Source organism: Stegodyphus dumicola, chromosome 9 (assembly GCF_044657685.1).
Source record: "Stegodyphus dumicola isolate Sdum_Otavi_A_Nest chromosome 9, ASM4465768v1".
Lineage (NCBI taxonomy): Eukaryota > Metazoa > Arthropoda > Arachnida > Araneae > Eresidae > Stegodyphus > Stegodyphus dumicola.
In genome coordinates, this window is record NC_140776.1 from 133,413,525 (window position 1) to 133,428,186 (window position 14,662).

The 14,662-nt window shown below is 33.8% G+C and overlaps 1 protein-coding gene and 1 non-coding gene across 2 annotated transcripts in view; one reads left to right on the forward strand and one right to left on the reverse strand.

Annotated features, from left to right (window-relative positions):
- Positions 1-4,642: 4,642 nt before the first annotated feature.
- Positions 4,643-4,716, forward strand: TRNAT-AGU (transfer RNA threonine (anticodon AGU)). The gene has a single exon. It is a non-coding gene; the product is annotated as a tRNA-Thr (tRNA).
- An 8,702-nt stretch (positions 4,717-13,418) lies between these two features.
- The window catches only part of ras (Inosine-5'-monophosphate dehydrogenase ras), a 44,547-nt gene continuing 43,303 nt past the window's right edge, over positions 13,419-14,662 (reverse strand). The window contains exon 14 of the mRNA XM_035362460.2: positions 13,419-14,134. Within this exon, the coding sequence (XP_035218351.1) occupies positions 14,113-14,134 (22 nt within the window). The 3' untranslated portion in view covers positions 13,419-14,112. The remainder of the gene's footprint in view (positions 14,135-14,662) is intronic.

A 14,662-nucleotide genomic window follows, 5' to 3' on the forward strand; every position in this document is an offset into this window, starting at 1 on the left:
AACTTTTGAGTTCAGAAAATGAAATAAATCTTTTCATAAGATATGCTCTCAAAAACAAACATCTCAGAAAAGAAATCATAAACATAATAAACTCCCTGTCCACAAAAGTCACGGAGCTATGCAATACAGCATAAAACACAGCAACGCCTAGCTGGGCCCCTTGTAGGCCCTGTGATTGTAGTGATCTGGATAATTAGTGAGGCTGGACAACGTTCACATTGCCCTATGGTTAAAAAATGGGTGTCCACCGCACTTCATCATATCCATATTTCCACTGTAATTCTTTATTTATGAACTTTGAACTAAAACATCGGAGCTTAATACAATCTTACCTGTAATAACTAGCCTCGCATAACAAGAAACAGACATCCCAATATAGCAGCAAAATCAAATCCCGTGCGTTTATCTACTTACATAAAAATGTAAACATTTCAGTCTAATGATCTACAAAGTATCAACTTTATTGTATTTACATAATCTAACACTTCAATGAGTATTCTCAACAGTCGCTGTTACGTAACTTTGCCTAATTTTCTGTCATTATCCTCTTACGTTTAAATGTAACAACTCCAATGTATAACTCCAGTGTTTCTTAGGAGAAAGTCAAATCCAAATTTTCAAACTTTAGCTAGTTAGTGTATTGGGGCAATACCTGTTCAATTCTGTAGTGGAGTTGTTTCTGGAGCCGCATGCACTTTTACCTGTTTACTTGTTTATTGTACTGCGAATAGAATAATATCTCTTTAGGATAACTCATGACGAACGTCATTTAGGATAACGGATAACAAACGGCAGTGTGAGTCATACAGCAAATTAACAATCTGGGATACGAAATTGTGCCTTACTCTTCATATTCTCCTAACATTTCTCAAAAGATTGCCATTTTTTTTCGGTACTTGAGCCACTTTTTGTCCAAGAAATGCTTCGGAAATGAAACAACAAATCAGTTTATCGGGCAATGGGAAATTTCATTTCTTTCAAAGATTACAAACGTTCAAAGATTTCAAAGATTACAACATTTACAAACATGGTAGAAATGACCTTCTAGCGAGTTAACAAAAAAGGATTGATAATGTTGGAAATTACTTTTATTAAATAGCTAACCTTCGTTTTATTCTTTTTTAACTGTCTTCCTTCAGGTAGCCTAGCCGTACGTATACGTTCAAAAATATTATTGATACGTTTTAGTACAGAGACAACTATCTTAAAATTAAGCTAGTATATATTTTAGAAGAAAAATAATATATAAAGCAGGAGGGTCATTTTGGAATTATAATCTGAAAAAAGTCATTTACTTGTGGCTTTGGATGGAAAATTTAGAGTTGTGGGGTCAAATCCGCGTTTTTTTGGAAATTAAAATCGACCATTTTATATTCAATAATCAAGTACTAACCATTATACATCAAATTTTAAGAAAAGAATTTATTTAATTTTTTGCAAATTAATTGCATCTCATTTAATTTATTGCATCTCAGGTATGGAAGTTACCGTATTCTTAATTAATAAATAATTATTCTTAATTAATAAATATTATTATTATTCTTAATTAATTCGTATTCTTAATTAATAAATATTATAGCTTAAGCTATAATATTTATTAATTAGCCTAGCGTTGTGGTGGTATTTTGTCTGGCTTTCCAACTAGAAAGGTAAAATCCCTTCTTATTACCGTATTTCCACTTGTATATTATGCACTTTCATTTTGGGACCCAAAAATTAAAAAACAAAAGAAATATTTGGTTGACGGACTATTTTCTATTGCGATTCTGGATTACAATTTAACAGGAAAAACCTTATTACATAAAGTTATCGAAATCGACTTTTATTTATTATGCAACTCGTCAGCATTGGAAGAATTCTCATCCATTAGCTGGACTTCATCTGTGTCTGATGACAGATCACTAATCACTGTTTTCATATATTGCCTTGAGATGCCACACTTCTTAAATGATTTGACAACAATCTCAATCTTTATGTTATTCCAGGACATTTTTACCTTGATACAAACTTCCCCTATAGTTGACTTTTTCAGTTTCCTTGTTGGTGTCAAATTGTCCACAGAAAACTTCATCATCCATTCCTTTATCACGGCAGCTTATAAAAGTTTGTTAACGTTAACATGAAGAGACTAGGGCTAGGATTTTAAGCTTCCAGGTATGACGGCAAGTTTATTAGTTGGCTGCAGCAATGTTTTATCAAAAGACCTAGAGAAAAAATTGCATCTGCTATATATGCCTTGAACTCATTAAGCACCAACAGGTTTACGTAACAATCTACTTGATTTTCTGCTGCAGACTTCCTCAAACCGTATCTTCAGCTCATTCTGATCTATCCTTGTCATTACATGAACCCTTGCCATGAACATCTTTTCGCATTGTTTTATATCTGAAAATCAGCACGGACGGCTTTTGAAGTGTTTTTTGCTTTCATACTTTTTTTTTATAGTTTGGAAACATTTTATTGTCTCGTCATAAAATGATAAATATATTTTTATATTGCGAGTGGATGCAGAAATAAAAAAAGCGAGTTGAGGCACCGTCACTGAGAAAGTTAAAGCGCCTATCATATGAACAGAAGTTCGGTATTTGGAATCTAGCCTGCTCGATAGGAGGTTCCGTAGCCGAGTTGGTTAAAGCACTTCTCTTATAAACAGAAAGAGCCATGTCTTCGAATCTTGCATGTCCTTTCGACAAGCAGTAGGATTCCGTGCTTTCCTCGTGAAACCCTTCTATTGACTTGTAGTAAAATACAGAAAACTTACGATATTTATATATAAAATGCATTTGAAATGAAAACCGATGCTTGCAAACAGAAAATGGCGTTCTGCAATCTCGCTGGCGTTTTGTCGAGTAGAATTAGTTGTTGATGTTACTTTTGAAGTTCTTTTGTTGGATTGTTTAGCATTCTACTCATGACGATGAGGGTAGTCTCGAAGTTGGTGAGCTCTAATATTTTTTCCTTTTCCCTAGTGCTTTTCACGAATATTTTATGCTAAATTTGATAGTTAAAGCACTGTGGAGTCTATTTTGATTATTTTAATGCATTTGAACAGAGTTCTTTGTAAATTATAAACATTGTAATTTGCCATAAAGTTAATCCTAAAGGGGCTAATTTCAACTGAGCACCTTGGCGGAAGACGCTTAGCAGCAGACCATTCGGTGCAAAGCTTCGTAATTTTAAAGATAATGTTTGTAATAATAATTAAATATTTTTAAAGTTATGCGATTTTAAATTTATATTGCAGGGCTACTATATTTAATAGCCCAACAGCATCCGAAGCAGTAAAATCGCTGAATATTGATAATTCCGAACTGGGTTCGATTCCAGGCGAACGGATAAGTAAATAGAATTTTTATGTTTTTCTCCGTGTGTAACGTGTTTACGAGCTCATTTCCATTAGAAATACCTCCACAAATCCTTAGACAGATAGCCCTTGAGTTCTTTGCGCATGTTCAACTAAACTATACCAAAAATTCAGATAAAATTCAATTAAAAAAAGAGAAATTGCAAGACCTTTGAGGTGGAATGAACCTATGGCCCATTGGGATTTTGTAAATACATTGATTGATATTGATTTATATTGAGGCAAAACTATATTCTAAAATCTAGTTATCCTCCCCGAAATTAAAAAGTTTTTTAAAAAAATTATGTATTTATAAGTCTTCAATCCCCTTCCCCTACAAACTTTCTTCGAACGCTTGTATCCAAGACCGCGTTTTATGAAAAATTTTATTAATTAGAAAGGCTACAACATCTTGTTGTACAAGCCTGTATGATAGAGAAGAGTTGGTATGAAGGAATAATAGGAAACCATATAGCACTGATGCAAAATACACAATATATTGAGAATTAGACTACCTACTTTTCGTAGCATGTTTACTCTGAAAGAGACGTGATGTGTTGGGATTCTTGTGACTACATGATATTTTTCTTGGAAATTCTCTTTTTTATTTTATATGTTCCTAAAAATCACTTTATAATGACCTGGAATTTACTTTCGAGCTTAAATGCTCGTTTAATTTTGATTGATATTTTTCTGAATGACAAATATTATTTACAGTTGAATGAAACTTTGCTGGTTAAGCAGATGCATTTAGAGGCAAAACTTATTGTGGAAAAATAAATTTTATTTAAAATTGTCATATATTTTTCAATTATAATAACAAATAACAAATTCCAGACTTCTTGTAACCCTCGTCTTGAAAGCTTTTTGTTAAGTCGGCGGTACGTTCTTACAGTTTTATTATGGGTTATCAATAAAAAAAATTGCTAAGAGTTAGTTGTCTATTAGTGCGTTATTATTGCTTAGTTGTATTAGTTTAATTTCGTGCTCATAAAATCACAGCGTATTAAAATTGTGGTGTGTTTGGCCTTATTTTGCAGATGAAAGAAGATGGAATATGAAGTGGATAAATCAAACATTTCAGAGGAAATTTGCTGTTTAATATCCAAGTGACTATAATATAAAAAGCGAAAAAAAAAAATTGGGCTGTGTATGACATTAATATCATTGCTAAAAAATTTGCGACATTGATATGTTTCTTTCATTTCTGCTTACTGGTTTGACTGCATTTTTCTGAAGTAAAAAATATGCTAAGCTTCTCGTACTAATATATAAAGAAAATTTTAAAATCTGACTGTGGGCGCCGTGGCTTAGTTGGTTAAAGCGCCTGTCTAGTAAACAGGAGATCGCGAGTTCGAATCTCGCCGGTGCCTTTGCCATGTGGTTAGAGTACGTATCTTTTGTAAGCTTGGAAACATTTTATTACCTAATTATAAAATGATCAAAATATGTTCACCTGTCATAAAATCCGTGCGGGAGACACGATTGCTTAATTGGTTAAAACGCCTGTTTCGTTAAAGAGCAGATCACATGTTCGAATCTCACCGATGCGATTGGCGTGTAGTTGATTAAATACTTTTTTCAGTTTAAAAACGTTTTATTGCCTCGTCATAAAATGATAAAAATATTTTTACATTGCGTAAAGGCTGAGAAGAGCGCCGTGGGTTAGATAGTTAAATCGGCTATCTTACAAACAAGAGTGTACGAGTTAAAATCTGGCCGACGTCTTCGAAGAATGGCAGGATTGTATGCTTTTACAGTTTGTATCATTTTATTGTCTTTTCATAAAACTATAAAATTATTTTATACTTTACCATAGGGGCATATGAAATAAATTTAAAAGATCGACTGAAAGCGCCATGACTCATTTGGTTAAAACCCTGTCTAGTAAATAGTTCGAATGGTAGAATTGTATACTTTAACTTCACAAACTTTTTATATTTTGAGGCGTTGTTCTCAGATGGTTTAAGCGTCTGTCAGGTAAACAGAAGATAAAAGCTCTTTCAAATTTCGTCAGTGCTCTTTTCTGTGTGCTTGGATTACACATTTCTTTAAATCACAATCGTTCAATTGCCGCCGCCAGTCGGTATAGTGGTCGGGGAAGCTGACTACGATGCCGAAGGACCTGGGTTCGATTCCCGGAGAAGGCATAGCTGTAACTGTCCGTCCCCTTCATAGAAAAGGTGATGGTGGCCCACTTATTAGGTGCCTCCATAATTAAGAGACCACCACATTCGGCCATATATAGATTAATGAACTGGGTTACATTTGTAATTAATTGTTTACAATCTGCCATTGGAAAAAAAATCATTCAATTGCCACGTCATAAAATCACAAAAATATTTTTATCTTGCGTTAAAGACCCACTGGAGGCGAGTAGCTTAATAGGTTAAAGAGCCTATCTTATAAACAGGAGCTCATGAATTCGAATTTGGCCGAGGCCTTCGAAGAATAATATAGGATTGTGTGTTTTTATCAGTTTAGAAACGTTTTACTGTTTCGCCATAAAATAATAAAGTTATTTATACTCTCCGTAAGGATACATGAAATGAATTTATCAGTTGGTTAAAGCGTCTCTCTCGTAAACATGAGATCGCGAGTTGGAATTTCGCCTATAACTTTGACGTGTGGTAGGCGTACATATTCTTTTCAACTTGGAGACGTTTTATGACCTTGTCATATTAAAGTGATAAAAATATTTTTAACTTCCCGGATAAAGCGAGTGGATGCACCGTGGCCCAGATAGTTACGGCGTCTATCTTATGAAATGAGCTCGCTATTTCGAATCTGGCTGGCGCTATCGAAGAATGATAGGATTGCATGTTTTTTGAGTTTCGAAAATTTTTTGCTTCGTTATAAAATTTTAACCTTGCCATAAGAATGAAATGAATTTAAAAGACAGGCTGGAGGACTGAATTGTTCAAAGCACTAATATTAAAGTGATAAAAATATTTTTAACTTGCCGGATAAAGCGAGTGGATGCACCGTGGCCCAGATAGTTACGGCGTCTATCTTATAAAATGAGCTCGCTATTTCGAATCTGGCTGGCGCTATCGAAGAATGATAGGATTGCATGTTTTTTGAGTTTCGAAAATTTTCTGCTTCGTTATAAAATTTTAACTTTGCCATAAGAATGAAATGAATTTAAAAGGTAGGCTGGAGGACTGAATTGTTCAAAGCACTAATATTAAAGTGATAAAAATATTTTTAACTTTTCGGATAAAGCGAATGGATGCACCGTGGCCCAGATAGTTACGGCGTCTATCTTATAAAATGAGCTCGCTATTTCGAATCTGGCTGGCGCTATCGAAGAATGATAGGATTGCATGTTTTTTGAATTTCGAAAATTTTCTGCTTCGTTATAAAATTTTAACCTTGCCATAAGAACGAAATGAATTTAAAAGGCAGGCTGGAGGACTGAATTGTTCAAAGCACTAATCTTATGAACATGAGTGTCCGAGTCTCGCCTGTATTTTTGATGACTAGTAGGATGCCATGTTTTCATCTTGAAATGTTTTATTTTTTTCTGGTAAAGTATAGAAAGCTTATGGTACCGATACATGAAATGTATTTAAACGGGAGTGACTTGCAAACAGAGCATGGCGAATTCCAACCTCTCTGGTGCCTTGTCAAGTGCAAATAGTTGGTGATCTTACTTTTGAAGTTCTTTGTTTTCTCGTTTACAGCTCATCGCATGACGATGAGCGTAGTCTGGAAACTGTTAAGCTCTAATGTTTTTATTTTTTCTTGTGTATTTAATAAATGCTTTATGCCAAATCTGATTGTATTGTGTAGTTAAAGCATTTTAATTTCTATTTTGATTATTTAAATACATTTGCACAGTGTCTTTCGTAAGTTATAAGCATTTTAATTTGTAACAAAGCTAAGCCTAACGAGGCCAATATCAAATGTGCATTGTGCTGACGATCATTCAGCTGCAGATCCTTCAATCAGAAGTTTAGTAATTTTATGAAAATGTTTGTAATTGTATTTAAACATTTTTAAAGTTACGTGAATTTAAATTTCTATTCTAGTTCTACGATATTTAAAGACAGAAATACCACATCCAGGGTGGTTCGCTGGAGAATGACGTATGGCCCCGCTGGGATCGAATAAATAATGCATTTTTTGTATTGATTAATATAAAGTATTTCTATAATACATGTGTTTTTATATTGAAACAAAACTATAATCTGTAATCTAGTTATGCCTCTAAGGTTAAAACATTAAAATATAATTTTTGATATATTTATTAGTGTCCAATCCCTAACCCATGAAAACTTTCTGTGAATGCCCACGTCAAGGACGCTTTACAGAAAATTTGTTTTATTGATTACAAAGTCTACAATATTTTTGTTATGAAGCCTGTAACATTGTTTCGAAGCTATAAACGAAAATCATACAGCGCTGAGAGAAAAATGTATAGTGTGCTGAAAATGAAACTACATAATTTTTTTAGCGTGCATACTTTGAAGGTGATGTAAAATGTCGGAATTCTTGTTTTTGTTTCACTGCAGAACTTTTTCCTAGACAATATATATTTTTTAAAAACTCTATTGGTTTTCCATGTTCCTAAAAATTATTACATGAGTACTTGGAATACACCACAGGTTTAAATGCTCTTTGAATGCTGATACATGAAATTAATTTCTCTCTGCAGGGTGGGTGAGCACTAACTCCCTACTGAAAATTAGTTGTAACTTTTTAAATACCAAAAGAATTTTTATGAAACAAAATACACCTGTTCCTTACAGTAGGAGAATTTAGTATAGGATATCTGTTATCAGTAGTGGATGGTGCAACGTATAACCTTGCATGAGTGGGCTCAGCTGGTACCCCATTATGAATTATGGCGGGCCATGGCACACTACAGACATGGTGGAGAAGTGCGAATGGACCTCTTGCTTTGGTTGACGCAAAGACCCCTAAGAATTTCCACTTGAAACTAATGGTTGTATGTTCTGTATCAAATATTGTACAACTGATTGATGAAACATTCACTCAAAGTCCTCAGGAATCACAAAGACAAGCATATCATGAAAGTAGTTTAACCTGGCACACGTCCGAACCGGGATCGTACCAAGATGCGAACTGAGTGCACTCATGCAAGGTTAGACGTTGCATCAGAGTCCGGCGTTGACAACTGCAATGACATGAATGACATATCATGTAATAAATTCTACCATTGTCAGGAGCATTTTTTTTTCACAAAAATTCTTTAACTATTTAAAAAGTAATAAACAGTTTTCAATTGAATGGTAGTTAATTATCGCCTACCCTGTAAATACGAAATGTTGTACATAATTCAAAAACTCTGCTACAGTTGATGTATTCAGAGGCAAAAATAATTAAATAGATGGAAAATTACTTTTATTTAAAAGTGTTGGACATTTTTCAGTACAGAGTATAAAACCCTAGACTAATTACAAATTCTAGATGTCTTGTACTCTTATTATATTCTTGCAGCATTTCGTTATGGGTTAGCAATAGTACAGCATTGTTAAGAGCTCGCTGTCCGTTATTATGTTGTTACTGCTTAATTTACATATTTTTGATTGTGAGAACATGGTATATTCTACTTCTAAGCTTATTTTGTCGAATTTTGCAAGCGAAAAAAAGACGGCGCATCAAGGGGGCAAATTAAACATGTTCGAGTTTAACACAGGAAGAATAAAATATGATAAGAGAGGTGGAACAATTTGCGCTGTATTTGCGACTCGTTCTTGAAAGCATGGCTATCTGCACCTCCATCGAAAATTTATGAAAAAATATTCATTAGGCAAAGTATTATATTGCCAAAACAGTTATGTTGCAGCCCACGATTTTATAAAATTTATTTATAATAGCAACCCATGTGTGCGCCCAGTATGTGTCTGGCGCAATGCCAATGTTGCCCAGTGCTGTTTGTGCAATTTTCTGATGATTTTACGTGAAAGAAAAAGCTCTGCACAGATCAGAATTTTGATAAAATAAAAAAAAAAAAAAAAACACTAAAGTCGTCTATAACCTACTTTTCTTGTGCATAAACATAAATCAGGAAACTATGATCCCACATTTACAGATGGATCAAAAGCAGCCAATCAGGTTAGAATTTCGTTCATGATTGAAAACTATATGGAAGGTAAACAAACCATTACATGCTAGTTGCTCAGCTTTCATTTTGGAGTTAACTGCTACTTATTGTGTTGCTTCATATATTTCCAACTCTGTAAGAAAAAGTGCATAAATAATATATGCTGACACATTTAATGCATTAATGAGCATTCTCTGATGCCCAGAATCCTGTGGTTGCTAAAGTGCTGAAGCTAAATATGAACTTAAGGGGCCATGGGTACCATATTCTTTACTGTTGGGTTTTCAGATACATAGGGATAAAAGGTCCATTTCATCAATCATATACACTCATCACATTCTTTTCCTACCACACTCACAATGGATCTGATGCCCACAGTAAGCTCCACATTTAGGAAGAACTTGGCAAAGATCATTCCAACAGTCTGAGATAAGTTGGGTCTCAATTTGTGGTGATGGACTGAAGCAATAAATTTAGCCCCAAATGTCCCTGAACTATAGCAAACCTAACATGAATCTGATTCTCCAAAGAAAGCTACAAGCCCAGATGGTATGGACATCACCATCATCAAGATTCTGCACAAAAAATTTCCTGAGCTCAAAAGCCCTGATGGAAATTTAAACACTTTCCAAAAGACAGTAAAATACCAAAAATGGCTTTGTTTCTAAAAAATGGAAAAACTCCGAACATCCTATTGTCCAGTCTTCCTTCTTCTTGCAAATGGTAAAGTCCTGGTGAGAGGATTCAGTCTAGACCTAATTTCTATCTATACTCTCTCAAAAAATTTTACACCTACAATAACATGGCTTCACACCCAGCAAATCAACAGAACAGGCTTTTCAGGATAACAACTTTAGCCACAATAAAAGACTAGATATGCATACCATAGCCACAGGCCCTTGACATAAAGGGCATAAGCTTGACATAATTTGATACGCTATGGTGGTCAGACATGATCCACAGATTATGCTAATTGAAATTGGCCACAGTTATCTTCAAGGCAAGAGGGTACATATTACTACAGACAAGGATGTTGTCAAAAAGGCCATTACATGGTGTTGCTCTCAAGGATTCTGTCTTGGTCCAACTCTGTATTTGACTGTTTTAAAAACGTCAAAATAACTAGGTTCTTTACTTACACAGATGACTTCCTACTTGTTGTTGCAGGCAGAAATGATGTAGCAAATGTCTATGTGAATATCTTTGCCAATTGCGCCGGGAAATACAAACTGACAGATCAGTTGATAAAAATTAGGCCCTGGTGATTGGGAGCAAAAGCACCCTGAAGAAATATCCCAGCCCGACTTCAAGGAAGATAAATAAGAATTGTCCAACAACTGAAATACCTCAGGCTAATCATAAATAATAGGCTCTCATGGATGCCACATATTAAGGACCTCAAACAGTAGGTGAGCATTGCTCAAATGAGGAGCATTAACAAAACTGCTTTTAGATTGTGGTATAAGACAGTAGCAGAAATGGCTAATCTATAAGGGGCACAAACTTAATGGAACGTATAAAGTGCAATCTCCTCTTTAATGCAGTGAAAGCATCTGTACGATCCTACATTTATTCTTAATGATCTGTAAACCTTATCAAACCATACTAATGGCAGCAATGCAAGTCTTATCTGGAATACTAGCAATAGGCCTGACATATGAAAGAGAGAGTGTCTGGGACACGTGATTTGGATGAACACATTTGTTCTAACTTTTACACGAGGTTTAGTTTTTATTTTAAAGGGATATAGCAATTATTTCTACTTCTTTTTCACTGCCACTATTTGTATTACGAACGGACTGTTCCAGCCTAATTAAGATGCAAAAACGGAACTCAAAGTTACGTCATCTGGAAAGATGAGTCGTGTAGACAGCTGATTGGCTGCCGTGAGATGACGTCATGTCTACTTCATGTATAAGTATCTCGCATCGCTCTGGCTTAGTCCTTCTTGTTTGTTTTCATTGCTCCTCGTGTGCTGTTCCAGCGCTCATTGGAAGACGTTATTGCGATGCGTGTCATCCAGCGACAAGTACCGTGGTTCCGGGCCATGTTGGTTTTTCCTGGATTCTGCAAAGCGCCGATGATATGAGCAACTGCTGTGGGCAGCATCCTGTTCCATGGTTCAGCGCCGATAAATCTCAAGTTGTGATTTCCGGTGAGCAACTGCTGAAGGCAGCATCATTAATACAAGTGTTTTTAAGGTCTAGAGGTGATGTTTTTCCAAGCTGTGTTTTTCCCGTGAGCAACTGCAGTCAGCGGCATTTACCAATTCAAGTATATTCAAGATTTAATTTTTCAGGTGCCTTCTTGGCCAAAAGCATAGACCTATTTTTTAGTCAAGTGAAATTCAAATTAATCGCGTTCTAATTCTATTCAAATTATGTTCATTATTATTATGTCCAAATTCTATAAATACTTCTCTATTTTGTTCTGTGTTTTTCACGAATAATTGAATGCCAGTATTCATAGAACAGGTAATATATTTACTGTATCATTAATAGTGTAATATTCTTTAAAGGAAAAACCCCTGGAGTTAATGAATAGTTAACTGAGTGTAATTTTTTTTTTACATTGATTATGTTGCATTCTTAACTTTAAGTTTCTGGTATTGATCAAATTTATTTATTGTATTTTTATTTCTATATATATTGTTAATAAATTGGTTAAGTTTAAAATTTTTGCCATCTATGTCTGCACAGTACATAATCTGGGAGCTTCTATTGCTATTTCTGCTAAATGTTTTCTATAACTTTAAACTTTGCTTTTGCATCAGGTACTCATTTTGTGGACCCAAGTGATGGAAATCAAGAGATGAAAGGCTAAGTCGAGATTGCTTAGCACGGGAATCGAACCCCAGACCTGTGGTGCTGTTGCGCGATGCACTAGGCACTGCGCCACCGGGCCTTTTTAATGCAAACAGTACATTCTGCATTAATAACTTTTTGGTCTTTTGTTTCCATGGCAAAAACTAATTTTTTGTTTATCCCAATAAAACTCATACTGTCCTTGTGCTTTTGTGTATGCATATGTTTTAGAAAATTGGCCCTTTCACTGTGCAAAATCAAAAAATTGCAATGACAAATGGTAATCACAAATATATTACTCCTTGAGGAAATAATAGAAGGAAAGTCATTAGTGTATGATTTTTGTGTATGATTCAGAATCAATCCTATTTGTATTTTGTGAATAAATTTCCCTTATTTTTATATTTAATTGGACTCTGGTTGCACATCAATGTCTACAATAGCGTATTTACTCTAGTAACATTTCACTCTTAACTTTAATAAATATATTGTGTAACCCAGAAGTATGTCTAACCTGGATGATAAAATTAGGCACTGAATTATGAATTTATATTGTATATAAATTGTCTTCACCTTAAATTATACAATACTCTGCTCATTTGTAAAACACCAGATGTCTCTACATTGAAAGCATATAAGCTGTTCAAGAGCCTTGTTTGTTCACAATATTTATTTATTTTTTTTTTTTTTTTTTAGAAAAATAATAAATAAGATCTACTCTGATGAGTAACTGATAACCCTCTCAGAGCCTGGTCAGGAGCCTGCTCAGCAGCGAGTAGTAGTGGTTTGTGCCATTAAGTGTATATAATAAAGATGAACCACAGCTTTGGTAAGTCTTGCATATTTCTACTTTTTATTAAATTAGCCTAAAAACTTGGTGGACACATTGTATGGATAAGTCATTTTTGTACAGTCATACATCCTTAGACATTTGTAGTGTTTTGAAACTCACCCTTACTCTAATTTTCAGTAATAATAAATCATTTGCCAAAATATGAACCCTTATACTCACAATACGCATGCCTTAATGTAGATTCCACTAAATTATAAATTTCTGAATACTAGATCTATTAGATGCTTGATTAGATTTAATTGATGGAATTTATCAGGATGTAATCCCATAATCAACGAAGTACTTATACATCAGAAATGTTCTTAATGCATACAGTAATATAAATGAAAGAAACATTAAACAATATCAAGCTGTATGGTTTTATTATCACAAAGTGTGAACAAATTCTATAAATACTTCTCTATTTTGTCCTATAACAATCAAAATGAAATGTGACAGACAAGTTATATAAAAGCTAAAATACATTCACGTTACTATGGTAGTAATCTATGGTAATTTCATCAAATACAATATTGAACCAAATATTAAAATATCACAAAATAAGCTCATTCAACAGTTTCACATTCATTCATATTCTTTCTGAAGACTGTAAAAACTGCAGTTTGAAGTTAGGAAATAATAATAAAAAAAATAAAAAAAAAAAAAAACTGAAAATCTTTAAATATTGTTATAAGTATATTTGACACTTTTTTGAGTATATAAATGAAAAATTCTTTTCCATTTTAAAATAAAAATTGTAAAATTTCATACCACTTGTGATTTTGTACATAGCAATTAAAAATATTCTTACGATTTAATTGCAAAGTCAACTGTGAATAAAAAAATAATTTTGGATTTATGGCAATTCGGGAGCTTTTCCAGAATGAATAACTATGCAAATGAAGACCATATATACATACAGTCCAATAATGTGAGGCATGCTGTTCTGAGATCTTATTTTGTACTTTAAACAGCACTTTGGTAAAATTATACAAAATACTTGATCCCAACACAATTGCATTTTTTGAGTATGATTTCATATCTTCTTAGCTTGCCACGGTTAAAATAATTTCTTCTCATAGCTGGAAAAATATATATATATACTTTTATAAAAGAATTGTGAAAGAATATTTCAGGTTTGCATATGAAAAATATCATGTACAATTTTAAAATTTTTTTAATATGCTATTACAATTAATGGAACATAAAGAATATAAACCAATGCAATTTAACCCCTTAAATATTTGTATAATTATAAATGTATGCACAATAATATGCATCTTTCATAAATGCTGTATTTTTGCATTTTTATCTTTTTCTAAGCTTGAAATATGTGATCATTATGCAAATGCACAAGAGTTAGCAAATGCAGAATACTCTTGCTTATTGATTTTTTTAGTCAAGAACAAATTAGATGGTGATTTTAGAAAAGCCCTAGTATTAGCAATGCTGCCTATCATACTGTTGGCTCTGATTTTAAATCCTGGGGGTCTGGATGTTTGTAAGTGTTAAATGTTTGTGTGCCAAGGAAACACTTAAAATACTAATAAGTTGAAAATCTTACGAGGTTTGATGTTAGGAGAAGAGGAGTGAGAGACCCTCAAATCCTT